Genomic DNA, 22,863 nt, shown 5'->3' on the forward strand with positions numbered 1-22,863 from the left:
ATTCACGGGACACCCAGTTCAATTATAAAAGTCTCGGTGATTACATGTATCTCAATGAATGTGTATAAAAAGATTACATTCAAGTTCCAACAATTTATTACAGAGCATTTGAAGCGATATCGATTTAGTTTTTGACAATAATTATATTAGAGCTATTAAAATTGTCTCCTAGGTCACCCTATGTCCGTTAAAACTGCAATAAAAAAATGAATTCACGTTTAATAGGGAGAAGTGTATTAAGCAGTAGGCAGCGGCTTGGCTCTGCTCCTGGCATTGCTGAAGTCCATGGGCGACGGTAACCACTTACCATCAGGTGGGCCGTACGCTCGTCTGCCTACAAAGGCAATAAAAAAAAAAAAAAAAAAAAAAAAAAGAATATGGTGTGTGAATAAATACAGACTCCTAATAACAATCGTACAACATTGTATTATCATCCGTCACCTGCCTTAAGATATTACTCATATTACTGATATTAAATTTATTTAATATCAATTTTAATTTCGTCCTTTTATTTTATTATAGCTTTTACAAAGCCAATTTTAAGCTTCTTAATAATGCATTAGATCTAATTCACAATAATTTTATATTCTGATACATATTAAAAAAAGGACCTATTTATATTTGTACATATTTATATAGTACTATGTTATATAAACTCAAACAGCCGATAGAAGTATCATCAACTTACAAATTAGAAATAGCTATTACTATCTCAAACAATTACAATCCTTATGTCAGTCACATTAATGTCTACACTTTTTTATTCTATTTATAACAAGCATATGAGACCTCTAATTTTCCTTTCACTTGTAAAATGATTTTACTGTTTTCTTAATAAAAACTTTCTACAGGGTGGCCCATAAGTCCTTTGAAAAGTAAAATTTGAATAAAACGAACAGGGCGCGCGTGAGCGGTGCAGGGGAAGCGGGGGGAGTAACTTCGGTTTCTGGGAATTTAGTCGCGATGGAGCGTTTTACCGGAGCGGACCGTGCGTTTTGTGTGCGCGAGTTTTATAAAAACGACAATTCGGCAACCGTTGCGCGGCGTAAATTTCGAGAACACAAAGGTTTACACAACTTTGACGACACTCCAACTCTTCAAACGATTAAGAACTGGGTTGCTAAGTTCGAGGAGATCGGTTCGACGTTAGATAAACCGCGGTTGGGTCGCCCAAGGACGTCACGTACGGAACAAAACATAGACACAGTGACACAGTCTATTCGCGAAAATCCGACACAGTCAACTCGTAAGCGATATGTGGCTATGATCGAAGAGTTTTTCATACCAGAATTGCAAAACTTTTCAGGCTTTAATGCCAGGACGTGGTTTCAACAGGATGGGGCCACTTCTCACACCTCTAACACTGCTATGCCCGTTATCCGTCAACTTTTTCCTGGCAAAGTTATCTCTAAGAGAGGAGACATTTCCTGGCCTCCACGTAGTCCAGATCTGACCCCGATGGATTTTTTTTTGTGGGGCTACCTTAAGGCTAAAGTATACGACACAAACCCGCGGTCAATTGAGGCCCTAAAAGAAAACATCCGCAGAGAAATGACAAGCATTTCAGCAGTGACGTGCCGCGCAGTCATCGACAATTTTAGACGTCGTTTGCAAGAGTGCCGTGATCGCAACGGATTACATTTAGGAGATGTTATTTTCAAAAAATAATTCCCGTTTTTTAAGCTTTTTATGTAAATAAAAATTTAATTCATAATGTAATTAGTTTTATTTTAATAATTTTTTTTCATATCAAAGGACTTATGGGCCACCCTGTATTTAATACTCTACGTGAGGTTCGATTGGGTGCGTTAATAGCGATCGATTTCTATTGGAAATTGTCTAAGACAATCGTTTCGCTATTGTGTTTTAGCGAAAGCTGTTACTAAGTTGATACACGGACAAAAAATGAACCGAAACAAACAATTAATATTGTTTTTTTTTTATCTTATAATAACTATGCACTTTCATTTAAATATGGACGGGTGGCAATTTGAGGCGAGTAAATTAGGGAGCTAAATTATTTCTATGGCACGTGATGATTTTTCGTTCATCAAAACGGCAATACACCAATTTCAGAATCAACCAGAAACTTTAAAGTCCTGATGCATTAGACATTACGATAGGTTTCAAATCTTAGGCATATCGAAATATACCTGATATTTTTTTTCACAGAAACAAGAGCTCATTGACGATTTCCATAATGAAGAAATAGTGTTGTTTAAAAAAAAACAATAATATATAGACAAACGTAATTGAAAAGCATTTTAAGCTTCATACTTATCTCTTAAGTAGGCAGTATCATTCAAAATAAGTATATTTGGCCAGAACAAAATGTAAACTCCGAACGCCATAGCGATAGCATTCAATAGCTATAACAACACGGAATACCTCCGACTGGCGTGCAAGTATCGAATGACCGTCAAAATCACCAACCATGCCGTAACACGTTACGTATAAGTGATCATTGTACGGAGTTTTACAATGCGGAGTCCAAATTATGGAGCTATTCAATACAATCATTGTGAGCAGTGATGGAAATCAAGTTGCATTAGTCATTGAATGTGTCGAGTTCTAAAGGATCTAGACGTAAAAGGTGTAGGTAAATTCTTAGGAACCAGTAGCTAACAAAAGACGTAGGGATAATATCGCGCAATGAATATCAAACCTATCTTGTTTATCGATTAACATAATCACGGATTATAAGCAGGTGTTACGCCTCAATAGGCTTTAAAGTAATTAAGATAAGCTTCTGGCTACATCATTGATCTTTCCTTCTTGTATGCTCTGTGCTTACCTATATCTGTGGAGTTATGATGTGAAGGTTTTTTTTGTAGTAATTCAGATTACAGGACCTCTTTGACCGCCTGTTTTTTACTGGTGGTAGGACCACTTGTGAGTCCGCGCGGGTAGGTACCTCCACCCTGCCTATTTCTGCCGTGAAGCAGTAATGCGTTTCGGTTTGAAGGGTGGGGCAGCCGTTGTAACTATACTGAGACTTTAGAACTTGTATCTCAAGGTGGGGGAGGCGCGTCTACGTTGTAGATGTCTGTGGGCTCCAGTAACCACTAAACACCAGGTGGGCTGTGAGCTCGTCCACCCATTTAAGCAATAAAAAAAAAGCCTGTTTTTGTATCCAACTGTTATATATTTATTCCTTACCGATGCGCCATTTAACATTGATCAATAAACCAATACTCTGCTCTTCAAAGAGGAAGTATTTACCATATTATAGTCTTGAAACCGCTTTCGCTCTTAATTACACCAAAGAGGCTTTTTGTACTCAGACACTAATTTTAAAGCAGTGATTAAGGCATTACTCAATATGATATCTGTGTGGATTACGATTAGATTGCACACATTTAGTACGGATCGTAGATTAGTTGTGTAAAGTTAAGTTTTTGTGCACATTAATTAAATATTTGGAAATTGCAGTATATTCCTGCTTCATGTAGATTGTAGACGATTAAAGTTTTTTTTTAAGGTATTTTATGACCTGGTAACTAAGACCTTTAAGTCATGTCTTATTTTTATTTATATTCTTATTTTTATGAAATGAAATGAAATTAGATGAGATCATATGGGATGAAATATAATCTCAGTAAAATGGTGGTCATTTACTGTGATTTTTTCATTGGACTTTTTGGAGGATCTCGAGAAGTTACGTCCAGCGGTTTTGTTTGATTTTCCCACATTTGTGCACTTTCACAGATATTAAACAGTTAATAAACCACCGATATTACACATTTAAACCTGAAGAAACACTAAAAAACAAAATAAAACAAATCACACAACTTCCCTCCTCGCGTTCCCGCCAAAAAATCCATTAAAGATTTTCGAATGAAGTGTCAAATAAATATGAGTACTGTGCGTGTAAAAATCCACTGCCTGACAATACATATTGTATCGTTTTAATTTAAAGAGTGTAATCTTTCACCTTTTTAAGCGATAATTAGTAAACAATCCGGTATAAACCTAGTCTAAAATATTATCTAAGAAATACAACGTAAATTCCATCATCCACCTAGAGACAAGAGTTCTAAGGTCCCAGTTTTAAAAGTGCAACGGCTGCTCCAGCCTTCAAACTGAAACACATTATTACTGCTTAACGGCAGAAACAAGTGCGTTGGTGGTACCTACCCGCACTGCCTCACAAGATGACCTACCACCAGTAAAATGATCGTATTACAAAATCGTAGACAAACTTTTTTTTTATTATATACATATAATGATATGGAGTGTTTCAGAATGAATAAACAATAAAAGACTTGTGTTTTCTGTGATATAATAAGAACACAACATTTAAAGCCCTTAATCTCTTTTAAAATTATTTAATATAAAAAATTAAACGGTAAACAGTATTAATAAACTCTAAAAAACTGAACTCCCTTTTTACTCAATAACAGACTTCACTCCATGACACTGGATGACAATGAAGAAAAATCATTTTTAAAAAGTAAAGAGTTTTAAATAATAAAGGTTTTTCTTTAAAATATATTATATAAATGAAATTCACCGATTGCACCCATTCCTCAATGAAGCGTAGATCAGCTGTGGTCATAAGTCCCGTTACATAGAATCTTCTCACATAACGGGCGACCATCCGGAGCGCTGTCGCCTTATTGGCTCGAACTAAACTTCATCGTTTTATAAAAAAAAGGATGAATTATTCGAAAAAAAAACGTGTTTAATAAATGTCTAATCTACAAATAGTCGAGAGCGAGATAGGTGATGAAGCGCTATCGATGGTTCTCTCTTCCTGTAGACATCATCATCATGTGGATTATGAAAAAAAAGTATTTGAAAATATCATCATTCATCACCGCTTGTCGAACACTAAGTTATACTGAATCATTTTTGATGCGTGCTCATTTTTCATCAATTTAATTTAGTTGTCATTTGTGAGTAAATTAATTTGTAATCAGGATTTTATGTTTTAAAAAATTCCGTTGGAAAGGCGTGGTTATTTATTAAAAACTGACATGAAACGCGATATATTATTTCAAGGAGTATTAATCGTTCTTGTTGAGGAAAAATTTTAATGTAAATCGTTTTATTTTTGAAGTTTCAAACTTTTCAAAGTTAAAGTATTTGTTGAAGATCAGGTAAAATGCGTACGCGTAAATGGTAATGGAAATCAATTGAGTCGTACTAAAGCCGTATTATTAGAAACATCCAGAACACAGAATTATGGCGCGAAAACTTTTAAATAATAATTTACAGGATTTATACAATGGAACTAAGTTTCGCTGTTTTTTGACGGAATTACAAGTTTGTTGTAAAAAAAACGGCTTACAAATGAATCTACAAAGTATTACACATCACTAGCCAAAACTTCTATTCATCTTTCTGGCGGAATACCTTGACGATAAAATTGTTTATTGAGGCTATCCACGAATCAAACTTCTTTGCTCAACACTTTTGTTTACATCGATCTTAGAATATATAATAACAATTAAAAGCCAATGACGTCGATTACAGTAGCTTACGTATAAGCATCGAGAATCCAACGGCATTCGGAACTGGTGTGTCAGCCTTGAGGCCCGCATGCCATCAACCGGTTCCAGAACCGGACATTTCTACGAAACGTTCCGAGGCGAACGCAATTTCACAAACACAACAGTTTCGTGGACCGCTCCTTGTTTTAAATAATGTGTAAGGAAATCGCTCCCGAAGCCCAAACGATAGTAATCTATTATCACTAGGCTCTATTCTCAATCTGACGACAGACTTGTAAACTATAAACAAAAGAGTATACACCATTATTTTATAACTAGTACAAAAATTTTAAGGACATATTAGGGAAGACATTATTATCATATATGTGACGGAAAAATCTCATAATACCTTTAAATAGCAAAGTTATTATCATTTGTTTATTGTAAAAAATCTCACTGAAATCATGGACATATTACTTTACAATCCATTCATTAGTTCATTGAACTTCATTGATGGTATTCCATCCTACTCATTCGCATTCGTACTGTCGCACTTGTGACGTAGATGGCCTTAGACAATAAAATGAAACAAAAGAACATGTGATGTAGTTACCTACTTTATTTAATTTTCTAAATTCTAACCTCTCCTTCATATTCATCCGGGCTTAGGACCGGTAAAATTACCTTTTTACAATTAATTAAATACGTATGTGATTAGAAAACAATAAACAAATATTACAATAAAATAAGGTATTCTGTACTAAAAGAAAAGAGAAATTTTGGCATATTTATGAAGTTAGAATCAGGTGCTATTTACAATAATTATTTACATAGGTATTATTGACTAAACTTACAAGTATTTCAATTGTCCTTCGAAATATCCGCCACTATTGTTAATACACAGACGGGCTCGTTTCATTAAATTGTTTTTAACGAGAGAAGTACGCTTCTCTGTCTTTTCACTTCGTGAATAGCGTCCAATATGCGCTGTTTTAATCATTCGAGCCTAATTCGCTCGCTTCTGTGCACACGTCTCTTAATTTCACTCCACAAAAAGAAGTCCATGGGCGTTAATTCTTGAGATTTCCTGTAGTGATATGGATGTAATGCAGCCTTATTAATAATCTTCCAGGCACAGGACTGGCTGATGTTAAACCGTCGATCAGCGCCATTTGTATTCCGCCGGGGATCCTCTTCAAAATACGCTAGTATATCGTCGTACAGATTTTGTGACAACGCCGGTCTTCCTTGTTCTTGACGTACGTAGGTGACCGTGCGTGGAATGAACCGTGATCTAGTAAACGCTGGTAAGCATTTACCACGGTTCGCACATTTGGCTGTCGAGCGTTTGGGTGTCTTCCCTGTACATACGTACAGCTGCACTCGCGTTTTCTCCACTCAAAAAGTACGCACGAAGCATAGCTACATACTCCCGTGATGTGAACTGATAAGCCATCGCGTCAGGGAAAACTTAAACAAACAACTGTTGCAATGAAAAAAAGCATGCGCACACTTCCGATAACAATTTAGTACTGTTTTTTGTCGTTGTTGCGTCGGGGCACGGCGCGGGCGCAGAGGGACAAGGGGTGGTTGGTGGGCTTCGACTTGAGTTTCCCGGAATTTATCAATGGAGCAGCGCCCCGTAGGTACCCAAACCCCGCCGCACGTACCTACTATCGGTCATTGATTGATTTTTTTTATAATTATTTAGCATTTACCAGTTATTACGTATTTTTGTGGACAGTTTTGAGACTTAGTGTTTTTTATTTTTTAACTACACAAATATGATTAGTTAAAGATACTTAGAGCCCAGTTAAATTTTTTGTACTAATTAAAAAATAGGGGTGTATATGCGTGTGTATGTCAAATACACGGTAGTGTGTGTAATGTTTTATTTATTGATTTAATGTATTTTTTATGCTTATCTGTAAAACAAAATTTGCATTGTGCACTCCTTCTCTATATTCTCTATAAGTTTATGTATTTATTAGTTTATATATTTATTAAGTATTATACTCCTCCGTCCGCGCAATTTTCGTAAAAAGGGGTACAAAGTTTTTGCTTCACGTATTAATATATAGATAACGTAAACGGTAAACATTATCTTTTTTTATGTTTGGGAGATTACTGGTGCCCCGGAGGCCTTTCCAGTTTCACCAGGACAGGTGGGCGAGCAAAGGCTCAGCCTAGAGGGACGGGATTTGCTAACAACTGCCCGAGCGCCTCCGAAGGAGACCTAACAACTCAAGAGCAATTGTTTCACGAATGAATCTACTACCGGATCGGAATCGCGACCCGCTGAGAAGATCCGGCGCGAAACTCAGCGGGCTGATGTTTAGGTTAGGTTGCACGTCCAACTCTTTGCCGAGTTCGACAAGTATCGGAGTCCCTACTCCTGGTGTCAGAGCTAAAGGTGTCTAATACAAGGGTTGTGTGCAATTGGGAAATCAATGTAAGGCGTTTACAGCACACAGCAGCAGTTTCATTCGCGAACGCGGTACATTGCGTAGCAAAAGAAATAGTTAACGAAACTTTTGGTATTTAACATTGTTTCTATTGACTGATAAATATCTCTCTTACTTCTACTAGCTATCGCCGTGCAACTGTATTTAAAATATTTGACCTACTTAAAGTATATTTTTCAGTGGACTTCGAAGATTTTAAAACGCGAAACACAATTTGAATTTAATGACATAAAAACGCATACGATTGCAAAAACACTTTTTGCGCATCAGAATTGATTCCGTTGCGATACCACGTTTGCGTATTTCATTTGGTTTACTTTTTTATGGTGTCAAATATTGAACCTTTTTGGTGTCAAATATTGAACCTTTTTGCTTGTTCGACCATTTCGCAATATCAACACACCTATTAAACACAATTATTAATTTTTGTTACTAGTAAAATTTTTTAGTTTCCTATAAGTGGCTAGTTTCACTATTGATTGTTACAATCATTGCGTTTTCTCTCATATTGTTATGTGAATATTCATTGTTAGTATACATAGTAACCGGTAAAAAGCGTAATAAGGTTACAATAACATCGTTCACCGATAAGTACATAATAAATACATACTTAAAAGCCATGTATATAATATAATATATTATACGAAATATAATACCACACCAGTGAATTCCCTGAAATTTCATTGACATTACGTCGGCTTTCGTGTGTAGCAGTAGTAATTTCGTTGATAGTTGTAATATCAAAAATATTCCCTGACGTTAGGTACTAACAACTACTAAACAAAATGTCATCATAATCGAATAAACAGTCTGGAAGAGATCGCTCTTTGCGATAAGAGCGCCAATTGTACTTTTTTTGTATTAAATGTTTCGCATTGTTTCTTTTGTTGGTGTACAATAAATAATACTCTCTGTCTCTCTCTCTCTCTCTCTCTCTCTAAAGAGCTCGTGAGGGCATAAAAGACGAACGCACTACCATTTACACACCCATAGACACAGCCCACCGAGTTTCTCGCCGGATCTTCTCAGTGGGTCGCGTTTCCGATCCGGTGGCAGATTCTGCGAAGCACTGCTCTTGCTAGGGTCAGTATTAGCAACTCTCCGGTTGAGCCCCGCGAGCTCACCTACAAACGATAGGGTGAAGCTGAAATAGCCTCTCAAGGCTAACAGCATAGGTAGGAAAAAAAAATGTACAACACAATACTACGTACAATTACCACGCCATGTGTAAACATCGACTGCACTCTATGCCCAAGATCATCCAACCAAGGTTTTCTTCATCCGAATACGTTTTGAAATTTTAAAACGCGGCACATACGAATCGTAATTAGCACTTACATAAGTGCGATTAATGCAATAATATCGTACAAGCAACCTTCCGTTCTATTTAAAACAACCGTTGTGCAAACGACCCCACCCAGATGACCGTGGATAGCTCATTATGAAATTGAATTAGTGCTTAATTGTTTTTATTAACAAAATATGGCCTACGGCTTTTACATAGAAATTTAAATCACTCTATTTACAGACTTTAAAAGAAGCAAGCTTCTGTTTGCAGCTGTGGCGTGGTACAGTAGGCATGAGTGTTTCAATGAACCCCGTTGAATATCTTATCTAATAATAACGGATATAATATATTGATATGTAATGGGTAAAAAAGTATTTACGGACATGGTCACAACTACATACATCTTTGCCTATTTCTCAGTGGGTCGCGATTCCGATCCGGTGATAGATTCTGTGAAGCACTGCTCTAGCTAGGGCTAGTGTTAGAAAATTCTCTCAGGTTGAGCCCGCGAGCTCACCTACCCGTCCGGACGTAGCTAGAATAGCCCCTTAGTAGCCTAAGCGATTGGGTGGGAAAAAAAATATTGCCAATAACACTTGACACCTGACAGCGCTGCGAGATGTGTCTATTTACTTTTACTCAACACTATTTAAACAGTGGACCGATCGTCCATAGAGCTTTATTTAAGAGTTTAGTGTTCGAAAGAATTGTGATAATTAATTTAAGACGGACTTTTTTTACTATGCTGAATAGCCTTGAGAGGCTATATCAGCGTTACCCTAGCGTGTAGGTGAGCTCACGGTGCTCAAACCGGAGGTGTTGCTAACACTGGCCCTAGCAAGAGCAGTGCTTCGCAGAATCTACCACCGGATCGGAAACGCGACTCACTGGGAAGATCCGACGAGAAACTCAGTGGGCTGTGTCTATGGGTTAATTTACTCGCCGAGACCTCCGTCGCAAGTGACGGGTTCGGCGGTGACCAGTAAGACGGACAATGATAAGACTCATTTGGTGGTGCAGTTGTTGCCGGCCCTGAGTGTCGCGCCGAGGGTCGTGGGTTCGATTCCCACATCAGGCAAAGATAGTGTGATGAATAGATTTGTTTGCTCTTTGTCTGGGTGCTTATTATCTGTATATGTACATTTATATTTATTATTTAAATATGTTTATCAGTCTTTAGTACCCATAACACAGGGGATCCTAAATCGGGTCCAGATAACGGTACCTGATTTGTCCCAGTTATTATTATTATAGATTGCCTAATGTTCACGTTTATGAGATTTGTTATCCGGTAAGCAAACACCATTGTTTTTTAACGCTTCAAACCGGTAAAGTAGGTCACGATTTAGTGTTTTATGATGTACAGAGCAATTATTGAAACAACGTATTGAAACGCTGTGGAATCTTAATTATTCGTTGAAATCCTCAGAATTTCATCGACGGCATTTAGCTTCGTAATACGTTGGCAAGTCACATTGCGCTGGCGTCAAGCAATCAACCCGCGTACCGACCTATGTCGAAAGTCGTCGATTGTGACGAGTGTGCGGAAAACTGAGAGTTCTTGAACCAAATTCAATTGACACCAGGTGAGCGGTCGGCTATTCCTTCAGTTTAGGCAATTAAAAAAAACTTTAAAACTAATCAGTGCACACAGTACCTTATATTGAGTTAATTGACGTTCACCCATTAAGCGTATCTAGCTCAAATTACCTGGCCGATAATACAAAGTATATTTTTGTTCTTTGTTTGTTAATTTACATATGATTCCCGAATACTGAGGTATGCTAAACATCGAATTAAAATTTATTTGTAAATGTTACATTTCTAATGGTTTTAAAAAATACTATATATAACAATACCAGTTAATTTGTATTCTTAGTTGTTTTTGTAGTCCTAGGGTACCCCGCTGGTACATAGGGCCCTCACAAGTTGTATATTATTGTATTATACTGCATTATATTATTATTATTATATTATATATTATCTATTGTATTCTTAGTAATCAACTATTAAAAGTAGGGCCATTTGAATGCATAGATGAACATAACCTGGTGTATTCTGCTACATGTTTCCTTAGGCTGTTCTTGTGGTTTGACTACCATGCGTACGAATTTGAAGGGTGCGACCCGCATTAAGCCAGTACTATAGGTAATCGGTAATCGCTTTAAATATGGGGAAATTGTTAAATTAAAATATATAGCGGTATAATATCGGTTTAATAAAATTTGTAACGCTTCAAAAATTGTGGGAATTTTTCAATTAACACACGCTTATAATAGTTATAAGTCTGAAAAAAAAAAGGCTTAGTCTTATATGAGCGCGGCGATATAACTGGGCACCCCCAATTCATTTTATTCAATAAAATAGATAAAATAAAGAGAGCTCAAATCATTTACCTTCGTAATGGTTTTCTTCATCGTCGTTGTGGTGTGGTGTGCTGATGTGTCGGTATAGATCCTCGTACTCCGCCCAGTACGCGGCGAGGGTAGATGGGTCAGGCGCCCGGGCCGGCAGCGGCAACGCCATGCGAACTTCCGGCGACTCCTGCGAAAATTGACAAATAAATTAATACTAGTGGTCCCTCAGTAGTCGAAATTCGACTATTATGAATTGAAATTGTAAATTTGAACATTATTAAGGTTTTATTGTCAAATACTATTATACTTCTATATCTATTCTGAATTTGACCACAGAATTTAACAAAAAACTAAAGAGTATATATATACGAGTATGTTTGTGTGTGTGTGTCAAATACATGGTAGCTTGTGTAATGTTTTTTTTCTTGATTTTATGCATTTTTATGCATATTTCAAAAAAATTGCATTCTATTCTCTATATTCTCTATAAGTGTGGGAAATTTCTTCATCCGTCCGCGCAATTTTCGTAAAAAAGGGTACAAAGTTTTTGCTTAACCTATTAATATATAGATTATAGTGTTACACCTATTCTTTGTCTGTATTGAACATTTAATATTTTGAACAGAATACGATTATGCAAGTATAAGCAAACAGCCTTAGTCTTCTTTTAAAATATAGTAAAGATTTTTTGTTAATTGAGTAACATGAATCCTACCTAAGGCCTTTTCCAAAATTTGTCTATGGAACAATATAATTGAGAAGTGCACATTTCTTTAACAGCGCCAAGACTGCATGAGGATGTGAAAGTAGCATTGTTAGACTCCATTGCTGCGTATTATTACGGGACGTTGTATCAAGTCAAGTATCACAGGTCTGTCAAGTGAATCAAAACCATTCACAGTAATTCATATTTCAATAAATGCAAATGTAACATTATCAGTGTATTCCTGACAAACAATTTCGTTTATATCATTTTCAAACATCAATCCAGAATATACACAGTCAATATAGACATACAGACAATATAGACAGAAATCAAACAGTGATTCGACGCAGCATCAAAACAATATTTTCTTGGGTATACGCGAGTAGTAGACATAATTAAAACTGCTTTGAAGGTTTAATGTAACGTTTATTATTTTTATTATATTATTTCCGATACTTTATAGTTTTATGGTCCAAGACGACTACGTAATGCGCGTAATACGATGACAATAAAAAAGCGAGATTATCGAGATTAATAAGTAATTATAGTAACCGTTTCTATTAAGCCTCAGACTCATTGGAGTGACGATCTATCCAGGGTGTCTAGCAAGAGCTGGATGAGAGAAGCCGAGGATTTTGCTCAGTGGGTTGGAATTGGAGTGGCCTATGCCCAACAGTGGACTGATATAGCCTGCTAATTATAGTAACCGTAGCCGTAATATTTAGCCGTTATAGCATCAAAACATTTACAAATTACAAAACAGTTTGAAGTCGTCGTGGCCTAAAGGATGAAGACGTCCGGTGCATTCGTGTTGAGCGATGCACCGGTGTTCGAATCCCGCAGGCGGATACCAATTTTTCTAATGAAATACGTATTCAACAAATGTTTACCATTGACTTCCACGCTGAAGGTATAACATAGTGTCATAAAAATCAATCCCGCAAAATTACAATTTGCCTAATTACTGGTGGTAGGACCTCTTGTGAGCCCGCGCATGTAGGTACCACCGCCCTGCCTATTTCTGCCGTGAAGCAGTAATGCGTTTCGGTTTGAAGGGTGGGGCAGCCGTTGTAACTATACCGAGACCTTAGAACTGATGTCTCAAGGTGGGTGGGGCATTTACGTCGTAGATGTCTATGGGCTCCGGTAACCACTTCACAACCAGGTGGGCTGTGTGCTCGTCCACCCATCTAAGCAATAAAAAAAAACGCTTTCAAACAATTCATGATCCAAAGGACGTCACCTCCAACAATGAGATCACGAATATGTCGGGCGGTGCCACAACGCATGCAACGTGTCGAAAACATTGGCCAATCCTTTCGAATCCAACCAACATACATACAATGCTCATTACGAAACTACCCATTAAAATTCATATTTTATCTCGGTCCGGTATTTAGATTTACGACCGACACCAGATACAATTGTTCTAATGTTTTTAATTAATATAAGCTTTGCTTTAATTCAACTTAATTTCGCCTTGATTTTACATTTGACATAACATGGTAATTGTAACGTGGGAATTGTATCTGGTTATGTCATTTGAACAAGAAAAGTTTAGGAGACTGTGAAAAGTTACGTCAAACGAAATTTAGAATTTCTACAGGGCTATGACTACACAGCATTATTTTAAAAAGTTTTTATTTTGAAAACTTTAAAGTACGCCCGTAGAATAAATAGCCCTAAAATCAATGTATGTATTTTTTTATTTACATAATACTTTACATATTTACAATCTGCAAATGTGTAAATTTTGATCGTTGTCTACAGTGAATCATGAAGAATAAAGACGAGGTAAATAAAGGCGTCTTTTTAACCTGGCATTGTATTGGTTAACCGGAGATATTCCCGGTCTTGTGAGCCCGCACGAGTTTTTTTAATGATTGAAGGATTACTGTTCTCCCTGAGGCCTCTCCAGTTTCACCAGAACAGGTGGGCGAGCAAAGGCTCAGCCAGGACCCGCATGAGTAGGTACTATGGTCCCGTTTATTTCTGCATTTGCGTTTCGGTTTGAAGGGTGGGGCAGCCGCTGTTTGTTTTTTACCTATTCGCTGATACCTTAAGGAGCCATGCTACGCGCGAACGGGCAGGTGAACACACGAGCTCAACCTGGGCCAGATCCGAAGCGCAATCCACTTAGAAGTTTCGATGAGTAACTCAATAGGTTGTGTCTATGAGTTAGTTCAATCGTCGAACTCTTCGATTCCGACGTGACCAGCGTTTGAAGAGCCTAAAAGCGCTGACAGTGGAACAGAGGATCCTCCGGGGTAGACATGGAGACGGAAAAAGGCTTTGTCTTTCTCCGTCGTCTGGATTGGATACGTAAATGTAATGTACAGACGAGACGTTGAACTTATGCCATAAGGCGAGGGGCGGCATACACGTTGCTGAGGTCTATGAGCTCCGGTAACCACTTAACACCAGATAGATCATCAGCTCTTCTACTTATCTAAGTATGAAAATGATAAAATTTGGTCGCAATAAGCAGATTACTGCTATCCCCATCCTTTGAAATAGTTTGTTGACTGTCTCCATCGATTTCTGTAATCGGCCTGGAGAGGAGGTGGCGAGCTGTATTACGATAAAATAATAAACAGATACAAGAACCATCGACCTTGCGTTATCAAGTATTTGCTAATGGCGGTGCCATCCGCGTCATGTGATATCGCAACACGAGGCGTGGCTGATAACCGCGTCGCATGGTGCAGTCTTAAAGTCTCAACTTTATCGATGTACTTACTCATTAAAGTTATTTAATTTTATAATAGCTTATTTATGTCCCCAAAAATCGGCAGGACGGTTATTCACAAGAAAAAAAAGAAACTGAAATAGTAAAATTAATCAAGAAATCTAAATAGTTTCTATTATTTATTTTCTAGTAATTGGTAAATGGGAAATCATTTATTGTGTATCTTCATATTCTACATGACTTCATCTAGTATTGTTGTTGTTATTGTTGTAGTCCTAGGGTACCCCGCTGGTACATAGGGCCCTCACAAGTTGTCTCCACTTTACCCTGTCTTGGGCTTGCTCTTTGACATCACTCCAGGTCACGTTGGCAGTCCTCATCTCACTCATCTCACAGTATTACCATAAAATTATTTTTGGCGTGATAATTCGACGTATTATAAATCGATGAACACCGACTGCACGCACGAAAAAATGTCACGTTCCGCCAGAGCCTCAGCGCGCAAGCGAGAGCGCGGAACAAGCGATGAGAGGCAATATCAGCCCAAGCGTTGGTTTGTGACACATTTATCTTTCTTTTCGCGTGACGTCAGAGCTAACAGTTCGAATAGTTCTACTACTGACGTTATCACGTAAAGCTACAGTCCGTAAGCTGACTTTATAGTGAAATAATTACTTTTTTCTTTTAAATATTTTTCTGGCGTCCCCAAAAAAAATCTGTAAATAACATGGTTAATTTCGAAAACTAATTTGTCTCGCAAGTTGTTGTCAGAACCATTATTTTGCAAATTTCCTACTGACATGTCAATAATCTCTATAATGAACCCTTTTTTTCAATAAACCGTAGGCCATGCGTTGCGTTTGTAAAACATTCATTGAAGTCCGATGATAACAAAATTACCAAATAAATCAAAACAAACAAAACAAAATCACAATTCCTTACAATTAAATTGTCACTACTCAGATAACATTGTCACGACTTGTACATAATAGCTATGCGACATATTTTGCATTGATGATATATGCCGCCTCTACGAATCTAGAATCTTTTATTCATTTCGAAAGACTTACGGCCCAGCTAATGATGTACGGCAACAGATGCTCATGAAAATCACCAATGCTGGGGGCCTAAAGGAGCCGCTGCCTACTAAGATGTCCTATACCCTTACAAGGGACTTCTTATTACAACTACCCGGTCACCGTTCTCGTCGAACCCGTCGCTTGCGACGAAGGGCTCGACGAGTAAATTAACTCTCAGACACAGCCCACTGAGTTTCTCGCCGAATCTACTCAGTGGGTCGCGTTTCCGATCCGGTGGTAGATTCTGCGAAGCACGGCTCTTGCTATGGTTCGTGTTAGCAACATCATGAGGTTTGAGCCCCGTGAGCTCACCTACTAGTTAAGGCGACGCTGTTAAAGCCTCTCAAGGCTATCAGCTAAGGTATAAAAAAAAAACGACTACTACAATTTCTTATTGCAAAAGCCCATGTAAGAGGATGTAGAATTGAATGTGGCTGTATTAACGACATTATCCGAGTTATAGATGACGTGTGCGCCATGTCTGATAAACTAATTGGTTTTAATCGAGGCTAATTCTCAAGGCTCTTAAATTCATTACTGCTGATTGGAGTGGAGAAGTTATCTCTTTATGCTATTGTTGGATGTTTTACTGACGGAAACTAATGCAAACTGGTTAAATTATTTGAGGTTTTTTTATTGATAACAGAAAATCGTCCTGTTATAAATATTAACTAAATCAATTTAAGGTATTTAATTTTTATAAGCAGTTGATTTTTTTACAATAGGGTATTTCAGGAAATTAATAAATATAGATATTATTAGTAATGCTTCTCAGATTGTTATGGCGGCTATTGTGTGTTGTGTCATGGTTTTCACTTTTTGTGATGTTTTTCGCTAAACGCGCATCGTCTGCTAGTCTGTCTTGGTCTAAGGCTTAAGTCAACAATATTCTAAATTTCGAAATTTGAAGCATCAATGTGTGTATATCAGAGTCAATGTGTAGCAATGCCAATCTTCAGATTGGCCAAAGCAGAGATCCTGTGAAATTTGGTAGCGATCGGATCAAAGTCAAATCAAAGTTTGGCCAGTAAAGCGGATTCGATTAGTTGCTTATAAAGGAGTTTAATGCGCAATATATTAAGTATACCAATTACTCGCAAATTAGTTGAATTCCGACAACAGAATACTGCTAATACAAGCATATCTCTACCATTTGAATGAACTATTTCGATTATGATTGTACAAATGTACATTTATTATCCGACTCTAAAAAAGGAGGAAGTTCTCAATTCGACTGTATGTTTTTTATGTTTGTTAGTTCATAACTTTTGACTGGGTGAATCGATTTTAATGATTCTTTTTTTATTAGAAAGTTGACGCTTCCCGTGTGGTCCCATTTCAATTTAGTCCAGTTCTGATAATGGTATCCATGAGAAAACCATATAAGTCTTAAATTTGCTTTAGGTACGTGCGCGACAAATAGATGAATAGCTCAATAACCCAATATCACGCCAACCGATTTCGATGATTAAGTATTGTTTTTAGTCTATATTAATTTGTTTTGGAATATCTTTTTTTTCTATTTGAAGTCGGTTTTGTTAAAGCACTATTATTAGATCTACAAAAGAAACGAAAACTTGAAGCATTATTACATTAACATTTTCGATTTTTTATAATGTCGTAATAATGACTACATATTTTTTTCTAGAGGCGAGGCCCAGGTGTTCAGAACGTCAAGAGACGTTACGCAATCGTGCAATCTCAATTCGGTTCCCATGTAACTAATTGAATGGAAATAAATATAATGACCGGTCCGGTCGTTCTTGAATTGTCTCCGCCCTGTTTTTCGAAATATCCGATACTCGTTCCACAGTCGCAGTGTCAGAGCAAAGCTATCAAAATCAGAAGAGAAAGTGTCCGTTCATCATAGAGCGACATTATAATATGGACTATTCAACTAAGAGCACTTCTTTCGTACTTACCTGACTATGACTACGATATTTTTTTTACATTACTAGCTGACCCGGCAGACTTCGTAGTGCCTCAATCGATAAATAAAAGACCTAAACTTTTGTATAAAGTGCACTTAAAACAAAAAAAAGGAATCCGTCCGTTTTTTTTTTCCTACCTAAGCTGATAGCCTTGAGAGGCTTTATCAGCGTAACCTTAACTAGTAGGTGAGCTCACGGGGCTCAAACCTGATGACGTTGCTAACACGAACCTTAGCAAGAGCAGTGCTTCGCAGACTCTACCACCGGATCGGAAACGCAACCCACTGAGAAGATCCGGCGAGAAACTCAGTGGGCTGTGTCTGAGGGTTAATTTACTCGTCGAGCCCTTCGTCGCAAGCGACGGGTTCGACGAGAACGATGACCGGTGCTTGAGGTACCTAAAAGCACCGTTAATGGATGCGGAGGAGTCCGTCCGACGAAGGACACATCAAAGGGAAAACAAAATTGTTATTTTTATTTCATTCCGAGAATTTTCGTATTTATCTATCTTTTAAACCTTCTCTGGACTTCCAGAAATAATTCAAGACCAAAATTAGCCAAATCGGTCCAGCCGTTTTCGAATTTTAGTGAGACTAACGAACAGCAATTCATTTATCTATATATTGTGTTTCAGTTCCTCACAGTCTGTAGCCTGTCAATGTACCTCGATGATGACATGACTCATTTGCACGTAGGTAACAAGATAAATCTGATGATAGGGGTTTTCTTTCCAGTGCTGGTAAAGGGGATGCTCTTTTTCTTCTTTCGTTCCTATTACCCACTGCTGCGATGTTGGACTCGAATGAAATCCGTCCATTTAGATCGATCTTGGGCAGTCTGTTATAGCTCCTCCCACCTCATGCCCAAGACGCCCAACTACTTCTCCACCGAGCCACGCCAAGTTATTCAAAGGGGATGCTCAGGGTTTAAAATCGTAAGCGGTCGTCATTGCCGAAGATCAGAAATTCCGTGTAGCCAGCGACATAACCAAGACAATAAGTATAATTGAATTGTTTTAAAATCTTTATTTTAATGTCAACTGTGTTCATCAGAATAGACTGAAGAGGGGTTTGTTCTAGAGCTGCACGATGAGAAATGGTTTCAATAATCCCGTTCCCTCTTTAGCAAAAGATGAGCATATAGGTCGGTACTATTACATCAGATGTTCTGTGTGTTTATTTCCATGAATATCACTTATTAGAAACAACGTGAACAGCCATATTTTTATTCAAATCTAAAAATGGAAATGCATTTTTTTTAATTGCTTAAGTTCTCACGGCTTACCTGGTGTAAAGTGATTACGGGAGCCCATAGAAACCTACGACGTAAATGCCGCCACCTACCTCGAAACCGCCGCCTCCTACCTCTAGGTCTCAGTTTTAAGAGTACAACGGCTGCCCTGCGACTTAAGCCGAAACGCATTACTGCTTCACGGTAAAAATAAGTAGGGTGGTGGTACCTACCCGTGCGGACTCAAGATTTCCTACGACCAGTATGCATCTGCGATTCTTTTCTAAAATAGTGAACCTTTTAAAAGAGTTTCCGGAACGAAAATTAAACAACAAATATATCGTTAAACGCTCCGTATCGGACGTCAACCTTAGTGTTAAAACGGACACAAGACCTATAAATATCATGTTTTCCATCCTCGTCACACAAACGTTAGAAGACAAAGACAGAAAACGATCTAAAACGTCCTGTCCCATTTCCGGAGCACCCACGCTTCATACAAGAGATTATTATTATACTCGTTGATACGACCCGAGTATTTTAAATATTAGAGTTTTTTTATTGCTTAGATGGGTGGACGAGCTCACGGCCCACATGGCGTTAAGTGCTTACCGGAAACCATTGACATCTACAACGTATATGCCACCATTCATCTTGAGACATGAGTTCTAAGGTCTCAGTTTTTACAGTACAACGGCTGCCCCATCTTTCAAACCAATACGCATTACTGGTTCACGGCAAAAATAGGCAGGGTGGTGCTACCTACCCGCGCGGACTCACAAGATGTCCTACCACCAGAAATAAATACCAGTACCTAACCAGCACCTAATCATTGGTAGCCTATTCCAACTACTCACGGACCGGTGGGTGAGAACGTCTATAAAATTATCTGTAGACAAACTATGTATCTCTTGAAGTGTGCTATGTTTTGTTTTATTTACTGTTTGGTAAAATAAATAAATTAATTAATTACTAACCATTCCATCTCTTCTTGTTTTTAAGTTATAACAAAAAATTACACTTAAAATTATTTAACATATTAATTTAAATATCTCGTAAATAATTCTGATATAATAACAAAACGTAACATGGAAGGTGAATGTTGCCGTTTCCTTGAAACTAATAATGTATAATCATATTACATACATACATAATTTATTAAACATATTTAAAATTCGCAATATTATCATCATGAATTATGCATGATGCAGAGGTGCGATACTACGTGTGATCGGAGACATGGTTTAAGGAATGCTATGGTTTGAAGATGTCCACTTATTGCTCGTTATATGACATGTGACTTTTAAAGACGAAATCTTTGTGATTCGTAGTGCATTCGAGGTCTTTTTTACCACGTACCATCCGGCTGTGGAATGAGCTCCCCTCCACGGTGTTTCCCGAGCGCTATGACATGTCCTTCTTCAAACGAGGCTTGTGGAGAGTATTAAACGGTAGGCAGCGGCTTGGCTCTGCCCCTGGCATTACTGAAGTCCATGGGCGACGGTAACCACTCACCATCAGGTGGGCCGTTTGCTCGCCTGCCTACAAGGGCAATAAAAAATAAAAATAAAGCATAGTAGGTGCATGCATATACACAATGCACTATCTTTTTGTAATTTCTTCGCAATTCGTACACATAATGACAAATACGTTTTAGGATAAAATGTCGCGTTTATAATTTAGAGAGAGTTAAATTACACTTTTATTATACTTCATTTATCTCTATTAACGAGGACTTTTTCGGCATAAAGGCGTATATGATCTAATTCATAATGAACACGACACGGACGCGTGTTGTTCTCTATCTCTCTCACACGCAAGCGTTATGAGACGGAATCGTGTCTGTGGCATAACAGATAAGACAATCTGTATTCGTATCGAATGATGCGACTATGCTGAGATCAAAACATGATGGCTGCCTCAAATTTTTCTATGTAACACGCACCTAATATTCAACTACAAATTCACGTAGCAAGTACTGTTGCTAAGGCATTCTGCGGCGAAGCAGTTGTGCATTCCGATTTCAAGGTTGAGGCAGCAAATATACAACAGAAATTGAGGCTTCGAAGTCGCATATCAAGGCGGAGGGCGGTATCCGCTATCTGATGTCTCCTTTTTTTTTATAAGCCTATACTGATAGCCTTGAGAGGCTATATCGACGTTACCCTAGCGTGTAGTTGAGCTCTCGGGGCTCAACCGGACGTGTTGCTAACACTGGCCCTAGCCAAAGTAGTGTTTCGCAGAATCTACCACCGGATCGGAAACGCTACCCACTGAGAAGATCTGGCGAGAAACTCAGTGGGCTGTGTCTATGGATTCATTTACTCGCCGAGCCCTTCGCCCCAAGCGACGGGTTCGACGAGTAGTGATGTCTCCGGTAACCACGTAACAGTACCAGCTTAGCCATACAGTAAAACAATAAACAATGAAATATTTGTATATATAAAATTATTGAACACAAATTAAAATGATCGACTCGATCGATTATTTTCGTCCATAAACTGTGTGCGTATTTTCCATAAATCGTGCGTGAGCTGAAGACTGACCTTACGACCTGAATATTCTCAACGCAATCAGCAATCTAAGGTTTTTTTTAAATGTACTGTTTGTTTTTAACATTCAAATTATTGTGTTTATATATGCTAGGGTTGTCTATGATCAGAATTTCAATCAGCTTAATACATTGTCTAAGGCATGTAACTTTAGTTTAGTTGGAGTACTGAACCAAAAAGTTTAAGTTAAATAAATAATATTAAAGATTAAAAAAAACAAAAAACACGCTTTAAATAAAATTCAACTAAAAATAGAATAAAAATTTTAATAAATTTAAATAAAAAATAGTGTAAAAATATATATATTTGTTATTAGTTACAAATATTTTTCTGACAGATATGAGTAGAAGAATTATTAATTCAATATTATCTTAAAAAGTACCCCACGCTTTTTTATATATACTATTGGCAAAAATCTTATTTTGCAAATTGAATAATGGAATAATCTTATCAAATTAGTGTATCGTAATCGGTCCTCGATAAATCTACAAAGTTTGAATGAAATCTGACCGTTTAAAGTGGGTTAAAATCGCGTCTAAATGAATCAGTTACAAACATACATACAAGTGAAGCTAATATAAAGCGTGTAAAACCAGCGAGATGAGCACAGTTATCCTCTAGATCCCCATGAATGTAACTTCAACAGTATCCTCAAACTTGCACCAATAATTCTTGGGCCTTTAGCACTAAATCACCTCTTATAAATTGAAGTTGGGAGTAAAAGAATATTTTTCTGAACAAAGAAAGTAACCCGTTCGTTGACCACGCATGCTCGGCTCACCCCAAAGATCCGGATGTGTTCGTGCGTCTCTCTTAAAGAATTTCGTGATGTCATGAACGAGTCTCCGTGATTCATTTAAATGCTTCTTGCACTTTGTATTAGAATATAACGAAGAACACGTTTACGAGTTCGTTGTACAATCGAAGGCACGAGCGAACGAGCATGAATATAAGTTTTTTTTTATACACGAACATACTATTTCTGCCGTGAAGCAGTAATGCGTTTCGGTTTGAAGGGTGGGGCAGCCGCTTTAACTATGCTTGGGACCTTAGCACTTATATCGCAAGGTGGGTGACGCATTTACGTTGTAGATGTCTATGGGCTCCAGTAACCACTTAACATCAGGTGGG

The 22,863-nt window shown here is 37.7% G+C and overlaps 1 protein-coding gene across 3 annotated transcripts in view; it reads right to left on the reverse strand.

Moving 5' to 3' along the window:
* The window catches only part of LOC101744937 (rho GTPase-activating protein conundrum), a 124,612-nt gene that overhangs the window by 43,846 nt on the left and 57,903 nt on the right, over positions 1-22,863 (reverse strand). For all 3 annotated transcript variants that reach the window (XM_012690418.4, XM_004926218.5, XM_062668528.1), the window contains one exon: positions 11,585-11,732. In XM_012690418.4, coding sequence (XP_012545872.1) covers positions 11,585-11,732 — 148 coding nt within the window. The remainder of the gene's footprint in view (positions 1-11,584; positions 11,733-22,863) is intronic.

This window comes from Bombyx mori, chromosome 5, assembly GCF_030269925.1.
Source record: "Bombyx mori chromosome 5, ASM3026992v2".
NCBI classification, from domain to species: Eukaryota; Metazoa; Arthropoda; class Insecta; order Lepidoptera; family Bombycidae; genus Bombyx; species Bombyx mori.